We start from the raw sequence: 11268 nt of genomic DNA, 5'->3' as shown, positions 1-11268 counted from the left end.
GGCACCACTTACCTAACTCTTGCCCCAGGCTCCTCAAGCTATTCCTGTTCTCCAAACATGAGCTATAATTGGTAATGTAAGGTCTGTGTGTAAGTACGTATATGAGAAATTAAAACTCCTTTGTGCTTCGAATGCAGCAACATTCAAGCAGACGTCACCTCGTTCTTGCAGAGTTACAAAAATGGTTGGTCTCTTTTGTTCATAACTTTCACTTTTCATCAGCGATCAGATTTATTAGTGTGTGAGAATTTCTTATGCAAAGTCTTCTCACCACCTTGAGAAGATCATGACTTCTGAGCTCACTGTGACAATGACTTCCATTTTAATTACACACACCCTGATGACCACTTTAGAGCTTATATTCTATAAAACAATATTCAGGTTCATTTCAACAGGATGTAAATCTAGTTTTATATTTTCTAAAAAAGTTTAGAATTTTAAACCCAACATCAGAATTTTTTATTAAAAGCCGTCATATCAATACCTGACGACCTATTTTGTCTCAACGAACATATATAGTTACATATTGGAAATAATGTGTTTGTGCTATTAGAAAATAAAAATCACGACAATATAAACAAAATATGTTTATTTGCTATTGATTAGAATAATCAAAGAAACAATCATGGTTTTGTGGTGAAGGTCCGTGTCCTGTTATCGGATCCTGGAGCCGGTTTCTCACAGCTTCCCCCAGAAAAGTCAAAGTTCATCCCTCCATGGTGTCTCTGGGTGAAGGATCTCTGGGGGGTTCAGAAAGGTATGGTTAAAGGGTGATTATCCCCTGGAGGTATTCTATGAGTGATAGCAATATTTTAGCAGGTCAGTGTGTGGACAGATGCATGAGGTGCATTTGGGGACCCAGTGGAGTAAACGGCCCACAGCACCCCAATAATGGCTGCCTTTTACGAACTATCTAAGAGGGAACGGACAATTTTCTTGTTACTCCACTGTGTGAAACCTGACTGCCAGTACCCTACTGCAGAAGTACCTCCTTTGGATAGGATTGTGGTCCTTTTGAAAACAGTGTTGTCAACGGAGAACCCCGGGTTGGTTTAAAGGTTGATTGCGGGTACATACTTAGAACACATAAACAACATATGGATGATAAAGATTGCTAGAGTGGGACTGAAGGCTAGCTGCAGAACGGACTGCCTGTGTATCTTTGCCATGGAATCACTGAACTGTCTCCAGATGGACCTACTGGGGTTTCCTCTGAAGGACTCTCAGTGCCCAAGAGCCCAGGTTTACCTATGTATCATGCATACGTACAGTGGTGGGACAACTGGAGAGTGGCAGCAAGAGACCAACCTGTAAAAGGAGTGGCACCTCAAGACACACTGCTTTACACCAAGACATGTCACGGACATTTTTCTAAGGCTGACATAGTGGCCATACGTGGACCTAGAGAGTCCCAGGCAGCGGTCTCATTGGCGGGCCTTCCTGCTCTTCATGCTGCAGGGGATGTCTGCTTCTTTTACGCAGTTGGTTAATCAGTGGCTCCGGTGCTGTTTGGTTGAGTTTCTTGAGGGTAGCAAGGAGAAGACTGAGACAAAAGCAAGGAGCTCTGCGATCTTGACTGTGTCAGGCCTTTAAAAGCAGCTTTGTCTGGCTGTTTCAAAACGGGGGGACCAGGTGCATCTTTAAATGTGATAATTTCTCCTAGAGACACAGATGGACTTGTGTCATTAGATTGGGGAACCAAACTGAACACAGCAGTTTGCTGACAAAGCCTCTACTTCTGTTTACCTTGCCCTCGACAGTCAGAAGTGTACTGAACCACCTGGGTGTTTTCAAGGACATTTATGACCTCCAGGGGCCTCGTGAGCTATGAGGGCCACTACAGAGAAGTTGTTCTTCTCAACTGATGCGATCTGTCCTGTCACCATCAATTGGTTGCTTCCTGACATTTAGTAACCTGTAATCTTGGCTCTGCAAACAAGCCAATGCCCACATTTCCCCCTCGAGTCGCTGTGGTCCCTTGGTGAGAGGACTCTATTCCCATCCAAATCTTCCCAGTCATTTCTGTGACTTGCTCATATGAAGAAGTAGCCCATGCATAGTTTGATTGGATACTTTGATTGGCATCATCTGTCAGCCAAGACATCCGATACTGTTGGCCAACCAGGGCCTGTAAGACAGTTAATCAGTCACTGCCTGAGAAACCCTAGGGTCTGTGTTTCGGTCAGAGGGCCTGGCAGTAGGCTACCACCCACTATTCCGGCGCATGAATGCATGGCCCTGCACCGGGTACTGCATCTCGATGAAGGTGAGCGGGCCTACGGTGACCTCGGATGGGCCCAGAACCTTGAAGCCGCACTTGGAGTAAAAAGGGATGAGAAAATCTTCACACATGAGCATGGCCCGGCGGGCATAGGGCAGACAGCGAAGGTACTGCAGGTAGCGCCACATCAAGATGGAGCCTTTGCCTTGCTGGCGGAAGGTGCGATGCACAGCCAGCACATGGATGTGAACCGTGGTGCCTTCTGGCTTGTGCAGTGTCAGAGCATCCTGGGGAAAAGACAAACAACAAGGCACGCGTCAGTCATTTTATGCACGGCCAGTTAAACACATCTACGCATCTGCCAGCTCTAGAACAACAGGCCTTATCCCTAAGCGCACTCACTTTCAGTGAAAGGGAAATAACTGATTTTATTAAGTGTTTGATTTGAGTTGTGGTTGAAGGTAGAGCCCACCGGCACTCGTTTTTGAGGGCCAGCACATATTTTTCCTCATCAAACTTTGACCCAGAGCAACTGAGAGTACATCTCAAAATGAGAGGAAGAAACAGGCGAAAAACCGTGGCAAAGGCTAAACCAGGGATGAAAATGAACCTGAGCCTATGGGGTAAAGGGTCAGAGAGTGACTGGTGGTGGATGGAAGGGGCATGAGGTGGAATTCAAGACTACACAGTTGTAGTATTACAAACACTAGACATTCAATAGTACCGGCCAGGAGCTTCTGAGCAAAAGTTGGAGTCCCACTTTTTTTTTTTTTTTTTTAAACACAAATAAGCACTAGCCAAAGAAATCTGTGATATGCACGCCAGGTATCTTTTAAAAATAGGCCGTTCACAGTTTTTTTTTTATTTATTTTTATTTTACTTTAGTGACTGAAAGGGAAGAAAAGGGGAATCACAGCGCCATATTGGTGTCCTTACTTGTGCCCCATGAAGATTCTAGGTTTCTCTACCAATTCCCCAGAGCATTGGCTGCTGCCACCACACCCTCATTTCCAAGTCTAAATACAAGATGATGCCGCCACGGTGTCTCTCACAAAGATGCTTTGGTGCAGCAGCCTACTGCCTCCACAGTACAAAGGCAGCGGACACCTCAGAGGCGTTGTCTCTGATGGAAACAGGGACGGCTTTAGGGCTGATGGCATCCAGTGCAACAATCTTTTTCTGCACCCCTCACCCCCCAGTCACCTTCTCCCTGGAATTCCTTACTACCACCCTCCTACAGTGCCCTTCATCTCGCCATAGCCCTTCTCTTACATGCATTTAATTCTTTTATAGCGCTACTCATACCAGTGTAGGGTGTCGGGGTACTTTACATCACACATACATTACACAGAGACAATTAATTGTGTGTAAATCGTTCTATAAAAAACGTTACATAAAACAATGAGGATTACAAGGTATAGAAAGGACATGTCATCCAGAATAGTAGGCAGTATATTTTAAGTGTTTTGTCTGGAGAAAAACAGGTTGGGATTGGCTTTATTAACAATATTGTACTTCTATCCAAACAATCCTTTTTACCAAACATAGGAAAATGAAAGACTGGGAAAAACATTATGTTCTAACCTATACCATCCAGTTTGCATGCAGCTCTTTGATGACAGTTCACTGGTCACTGTGCTGTATTATTAGGATTGTAAATTATGAACTACACATATCAAAAGGATAAGTGACTACAGCAGCAGCCCCCTGATCTATTCACATAAAATGCAGATCTGTGATCTGCATGTCACGTCCTTTGCATCAGTCATATTACCCCTCTGCGTTACTTTATTATGAGTCAAAACTGCCACTAGACAAAACTCGATCTCTTTCTATCAGGTACATTAATCACTAGAGTTATCTTGATATTGTTATTGTTGCCTGAAAATTGAAGGACACACTAGGAACTCTGCAACAACTGCTTTTAAACCAATAAGTTATTTGTAAACACAGTGCCCCCCTTTCCAAGCTCAGCACCAGGTGCGTCTGCCTCACTTGCGCCTCCCTAAAGCCAGCCCTGGATAGAAAAGGTACATGCAGAGAAGGCAAGCAGGGAAAAAAACCTGCTTGAGGTTTAGAACACATTTCAAAAGTTATAATAATAAATACATGGTGGACTTCCAGACTAAGATCTCCATCAGCCTACAGCTATATTTTCCAAACTCAAAATTGTCTGTGTTTAAGTAATTGTGCAAGGTAAATTTACCTTTGGGTCCACTTTCTGCCCTCATTTAAAGTGGTGTTACTTGAAGGCAGGCCCTCTTTTAGTTCTGAGATCCACAACTGTTGAATATAAGACCAGAACACGCACCTCTCTACCCCTCCTATTCTAAGACAGCCACATTCCTCTCTGAGCCTCCAAATAGTAGGCAGTTTCGGGAAAGATAAGGCTACGAGGAAGGAGTTTCTTACCTGGGTGAGTTTTTCCTGGTCCCAGAGGGATCCAATAATGAAAGCCACCAGCCGCCCTTCTTCAAACCAACCCAGTGATAGCTCAGGACACAAGTTTAGAAAGTGCCGCACTTGGTCCATCTGGAGGGGGCAGTCACCAGAGACAGATATAAAAGCTGCAAATGAAAAGCAAAGTCAGTCAGATCAATACAATGAATTTGGTGTTAGGACAACTTCTGACCCATTTACCTTTCACAGTGGTTTTCTCTGTTGTTGTTGTTGTACCTGTTAGGTTTTTCTACTCTACTTTTCACTCCATGTGGTTGCTTCTTTCTGAGTTACAGCTCTGTCTCTAATTCAGCTGCCTGTCTTCCTGTGCATTGCTGTCTGTTCTATGGCTCTTGTGCATCTCTGGATGTAGCCATGGCGTTCTCTGTAGTAGTAGGTTAGTACTTTTGTTATTTCTGTGCAGTGTGCCTGCCCCTTTGGTAATAAGTTTAGATCATGTTCTTTTTCTTAGTTTGAATCCTGTTAACCTGGTTTCTTGTTTTTATCTTTATGTATGCCATTGCGTTTTAATGGCATGTCTATCATTATGCAAAATGTGTGGTTTCTGTCTGACTGCTTCGCTTGGGGTTCAGAGTACCTGATCATCTCCGTCTGTCTGTCTTTGTTAATGTGTGTGTGTGTCTTGATTTGTGTTGGTCTCTCTAAGTTTTGGTCTGTTACTGAGATGTTTATGTCCTGTGCATTACTCTTACTTTGTTTGAGTCTATAGTGGTCTCCTAATATACGTGTGTCTTTCTGTGGTTGTCTACTTTTCTGGTCTGACTATTTGGCACTTCATAGATTTGTCTTTGATAGTGTGTGTATATCTCTCATTCAGGGTAGTCTACTACACCGATTTCAGTCTTTCTAGTTGTTTATATCTGTCCTCCTAGGTATTTGACAACTTGTGTATCTTTAATAGCATGTGGAACTCTTTCTTTGGTTTACCCCTCTATGGTTATTTGCTTCTGCCAACCTGTTTTTAGAATCCATTTGCCAGCAAATTGTAACCTTTTTCTGTGTATCTAACTTAGTTCGTTTGTGTTTGACAGGAAACTAGAGATAGGTATACTGCCAGACTCATTTTGTCTGTGTCTGTGCTTTTGTTTCAATCACACTGTATATCACTCAGATTGTTTGTTAACCTTTCTTTTTCTCCGTGGTGCTCTGCTCTTGTTTGTACATTCTCATGTGGTTGGCTCTCTGCTTTACATTTTCCCTGATCTATCTCTCTTTTAGCGGGTAGACACGCATGAAATGTGATGAGATGTGAGCTACCAGCACCATTGCTTTACCCATGCTCTTGACGTCTCTAAAGGCACACTCCTGCCTGGTCTCTGGTTGTACTCAAATATGCACTCTTTGTAGAGTTGGGTATCTGTACATGTGTGGCTTTCTAGTTAAACCGCGCTCTGACTTCAGTATGTGAGTTCTCCGGGTCTATCAGGTTCAGAGTCCCTCTTTGCTACTCTGTGTGTCTCTGACTACAGTCTTTTTAAGAGGTGACCAATGCTTCTCTCGAGTATGGTTGTTCACTCACTCGGCATGTCTCTTGTTTCAAACTCACTTGTTCATTGTGTCTAGGTCAGTCTTTTCGATCAGGTTATATGTGAAGTTATTAATCGAGGTCTACAGTTGTGCTGGTATTTGTGCTCGGAGCTACTGGGGCTCGTGTCTTCGCATTTATGTGGTGATGGTACTGAGCATCTTTCCTGAGCCAGTTGTAAGTAGCCGCATGTTCAGCGGTAGGCTTCCAGCCCCTCATGAGTGGTGAATGTAGACATTTTCTCTGCCGCTTGTTGTAAGCACAAGACCCCTTAACATGATTTAAAACAGACTAATAATATCTCAGAAGAGACATCAACTCAGCCAGTGGTGTAACACAAAGTGATGGGACCCCCTGCAGAATGTAAACCGGGGCCCCTTAGTCTTCTATATATCACATTATTTTTTGACTTTGGGCTAAATGAGTGCCCCTTGAAGAGTTGGGGGGGCCTTCAATGGTTGGGGCCCTCTGCACTGCAGGGGCCTGTGTTACTCCCCTATGTTCAGGCCAAGGATTAGTGGTGGGCACCTAACTGAATTTGGTGTAAAATGTCTATCTGGGCGCATGTGTGTGTTTGTGTGTCCTCACTCTAGGAAAGGCGTGCACACAGGTTTACTGGCACACGTAGTGTGACCAAAGTTCATTGAGTTGGTCCAACACAGATGAACCTTTGTCTAGCAAATTACAATTATATGTCTCACCTAATTTGTGAATGTGTCTCCCTACCCTAAGCTGAATGTGTCTATCATATGCTGTGAATAGCAAGCTATGAGTATGTCTCTACAACATAGCTCCATTTGTCTAACTTGAGTAATACTACAACCTGTCTCCCAGGGTATGTGATTTTCCCTGCTTTGTATGAAAGACCTTAACACTAGTCTCTAAGAGCGGCCTTCACAGAGGAGAGCAGGAACATCAAAGCAACCCCACTGGGGTAATACAGCTGTGATATATAGAGGTGCATGCCTGACCCTAAGCATGGGTGTGTCTGAAAAGTACAAGGTCTGGTAATCAAATCTTGTGGGTGTTCAGCGCAGCAGTGTGCATCAGACCCCAGGGACAGGCACCGGAGAGCCCAGACACAGCTTGTTGGGGTAACTGCAGAGTGTACTAAAAGCCACAGGTGATTGATTCCCATAGGGTGTGTCCAAGAGATGGTACAGCTTGTGTGTATGTAATTGTAATTGCACGTATATGGCACTTACTACCCCTGATGAGGTGTTGACGTGCACACTGCTCCGAAACCTGATTAGTCCAGTGCTATTGGTTATTGTGGTTCTAGGGATTCATTGTGTGCACTCAAAGCAAGATTTCCATGCATTTACTCTAGTTTCTTTGTGGTAAAGTAATAGGAGTTAGGTATGAGTTCATGCAGACGTTTAGTGGAGTTAATAGATGAACTAGAGGAGATTAGGTGGCGTTAAGTTGTAGGGGTATCACCTTTGGAAAAAAAGAAGAGGTGATCTTAGAAATGAGCTGTGGGAAATTTGCAGACGTACGTTAATAGAGATGACAACAAACATGCAGGTGATTTACAGAAGGTAGTTCATAGAGACAGGGGCACGCAGTGGATGGAAAGGAAGGAGAGAACCATTTGAAAGGAAAAGGAGAGGTAACCATCAAGCATTTTGAGTAAAAATCAGCTTTTCATGCCAGATATTTTGCAATATATAGAATGTTTTTGAGATAGCATGCCTTTTGAAGAGGCAAGACTACGAAGTAATAACATAATTTGCATGTGAAGATAGTGCTATATCAAGTATTTTTAGAGGTGCAAAGAAAGAAAGGCAAACAGTCTGCCCACTTCTAGGTTATTACTAGACCACTGATAAAGCAAGGAGAGCTGGTCAGTTCAGTGGTTTAAAGCTCAAGGTAATGGCTGGAATGCAAACACTGAAAGGAGATGCTGCAAATCATAGAGATTTTTGTCTTCCTAGAGCACACTTTCACTTTGGGTAATGACAGGGAACTGCTGAAAACCTCACACCTCTGTGTGTCTGTTGTGGGCACTCCAGGCTGGAGACTACTCTGCTTGTGAAGGGCATCACTACACAAAGGCAGTGTGTAGAAAGCAGCAAGGGCATATGAAATGCACACCTCACAGTCAGGTGGCCCTGAGAGGCAAAGAAATTCCAATCATTTTTTTCTGTCTTTGTTTTTAGATTTCAAAAATCTCTGCATAGGATACATCACGTTTCTATTTTCAGAAAATGTAGATGCACATCAATATACAACATCAAATAAAAGATACATTAAATATGTAAGAAGGTATAGACCCCTGTAAAGCAGTCAGGTGTGCCTGATTTTTTTTTTTTGTGTGTGTGTCTGTCTCTGTGTCTCAAGCACACAGGCGTACCTAAATGTTATAGCTATTTCTATACCTTGAAATCATCTATGCGTGAGAGGGGCAGGGGATGCACACATGCCCATTTGTTTGCTCTGACTTGTAGTTATATACCTGAAAGCTCGTTGTGTCATGAGGAACTATAGTTCCAAACAAACAGTTCTCACACCCATGCTTGCTTGAGAAGAACAGATTTGGGTACCCCATAGCCAGGGTGTGTCAGAGTGGGTGGGAACATTTTGGAATTAAGTGTCCCTGTTCCAGACTTGTCATACGATAAGGACAAGTCAAGGAGTGATGAGACAAGGAGGCCACAAATATACTTGCTGCTATAAGCCTGGTGTAGTGAGGGGGGAACTCTGTGGAGGAGACAGAGTTCGACAGAGATATGCACATCAGGTTCATGTGTGACTGCTGCTGTCCGCCGATGATGTGTACCGTGAGAGGATAGTGAGGAGCGCAGTAATACAGATGAGTTGTGTGCATGTGCTGCTATAAGCCTTATACTGCAAGGGCATGCACTGTGATGGTTGACAGAAGGGGTAGGGGAGCAAAGATTGTCTTCTCCTCCAAAACTGTTCCATTAAGTATATGGCCGTGGGGTGGGATGATGGATAGGTAGGGGATAGTCCTAAAGCGAACTCTGGAAGAAATATCAAGCCCAAATAGAGTGACCTGGTTTCAGTTTTTGAGGGCAAAAGCCATGCCTTGAGTGCATTCTACCAATGTGGGCTACAACCATCAGAGGACTTAGGAGAGTTCTGGAGGTGTAAAAAAATAAATTAAAAAAAAAAAGGTGCCATGTTATGGCTATGGGGACCCACGATCCCTGGTGTGGGCACTGAAGGGTGCCGAGAGGAAAGAAAGAAACTATGCCAGATTTAAGAGGCCCCTTGCGCCACCTTGCACCACATTAGCGTTATTTTTCTGATGCTAATGTGGTGTTAGGTTGGCAAAAACGCCGTTCCATATTTACAAGGTGGCGCAATGCAAGCATTGAGCCTGCACTACATTATGCCTGCGCCAGGCATAATGTATGCAATGGGAGGCGTTCCAGCGTTAACAGGCCCGAAAAATGGCACAGTGGTATCTGAGATTCCACTGCCCCATTTTAGCATCATCTTTAACGCCTGCCTAAGCTGGGCATTAAAATGAGGCTCCCATTGTTTTCAAAGGGTCTCCTTTCACTTTGCAGGATTAGCGTCAAAATGTTTGGCACTAATCCTGCAAAGCGCCAAACTAGCGTCAACACTTTTGACGCTAGTTACCTAATGTGTGCCATGGTGCGCTGTATCATAAATACGCCTCACACATGGTGGCATTGGGAGGGGTGCAAGAAAAGTCGCGCATCATAACATGATGAGCCACTTTTCATAAGTGTGCCCCTAATCTACCTTCTGGTAGACTAATAGCTTTATCCGTGTCACCAGCGTGTATTTAAAATCAAAATGGAAAGGAAACATTTTCTTTCCCTAAAATGTCTATATGTTTCAGCCCACAGTGCGTGCTAGGGATTTGGCAGGATTTAACCTCTCTGGTATTATGTACATCAAAAAGGTTGCACACTAACAATGAGTTAGCATAATAGGGAGATGCATGTACTATGCCGGTATATCCAAGAACGGAACATTTTCTATCGGCAATGATTGAAACTACTTTATGTTAATATCTGTCATCTTCCTTGTTAACAAAACTGGGTGTCACAGCGAAAAAGCGAATGTGTATGGTGAAGTTGGCATTCGCACGGGCAAACCTTGGCCAGACAACATACTACTATAGACTTTATATGTTTTATCTTGCCATGGCATGTGTAGTATTCCTATCTCCTCAATCAATTTAAACAACAAAAAAAACGTGCTACTGACCCGTAAGGGTCTCAAGGTGCTAGGGGGAACAGGGGTAAGGGGGAGGGGGTGGGGGGCTGATTACTGTTCGAAAAGCCATGTCTTGGGGTGTTTCCTGAAGAGCAGGAGGTTCTGATTCTTGCAGAGGTTGGTGGGGAGAGAGTTCCAGGTTTTGGGGGCGAGGTAGGAGAAGGATCTGCCTCCTGTGGTGGCGCGCTGGATGCGGGGGACTGTGGCGAGTTCGAGGTCGGCAGAGCGGAGGTGGCGAGTGGAAGTTCACTCTTTCGTTGAGGTAGGTTGGTCCAGTGTTGTGGAGGGATTTGTGTGCGAGGATGAGGATTTTGAAGGTGATCCTCTTGTTGATTGGAAGCCAGTGAAGGGCTCTGAGGTGTGAGGAGATGTGTTCATGGCGTGGGAGGTCCAGGATGAGGCGGGCGGCTGCGTTCTGGATCCTCTGGAGTTTTCACTTAAGCTTGAGTGTGGTGCCGGCGTAGACGGCGTTTCCGTAATCTAGCCTGCTGCTGATGAGTGCGTGGGTGACGGTCTTTCTGGTCTCTATGGGAATCCATTTGAAGGTTTTTTGTAGCATGCGCAGGGTGTTGAAACTGGAGGCGGTGATAGCGTTGATTTGCTGGGTCATGGAGAGGGAAGGGTCTAGGATTATGCCGAGGTTGCGTGAGTGGTTTGCCGGCGTTGGTGGGGATCCTAGGGCGGTGGGCCACCAGGAGTCGTCCCATATGGTTTTGTTGGGGCCGAAGATGATGATTTCGGTTTTGTTGGAGTTTAGCTTGAGGTGGTTTGCGGTCATCCATTTTGCGGTGTCGGAGTCCAGCGTGGAGGTTGGCTTTGGCGGTGGTAGGGTTTCGGGTGAGAG

At 44.5% G+C, this 11268-nt stretch overlaps 1 protein-coding gene across 1 annotated transcript in view; it reads right to left on the bottom strand.

Annotated features, from left to right (window-relative positions):
- Positions 1-503: 503 nt before the first annotated feature.
- The window catches only part of AANAT (aralkylamine N-acetyltransferase), a 50065-nt gene continuing 39300 nt past the window's right edge, over positions 504-11268 (bottom strand). Inside the window, exons 3-4 of the mRNA XM_069200227.1 lie at positions 4634-4788; positions 504-2508 (exon numbers count right to left, since the gene is read on the bottom strand). Coding sequence (XP_069056328.1) covers positions 2203-2508; positions 4634-4788 — 461 coding nt within the window. The 3' untranslated portion in view covers positions 504-2202. The remainder of the gene's footprint in view (positions 2509-4633; positions 4789-11268) is intronic.

Source organism: Pleurodeles waltl, chromosome 7, assembly GCF_031143425.1.
Source record: "Pleurodeles waltl isolate 20211129_DDA chromosome 7, aPleWal1.hap1.20221129, whole genome shotgun sequence".
NCBI lineage: Eukaryota > Metazoa > Chordata > Amphibia > Caudata > Salamandridae > Pleurodeles > Pleurodeles waltl.
This window is presented reverse-complemented; position numbering and strand designations above follow the sequence as displayed.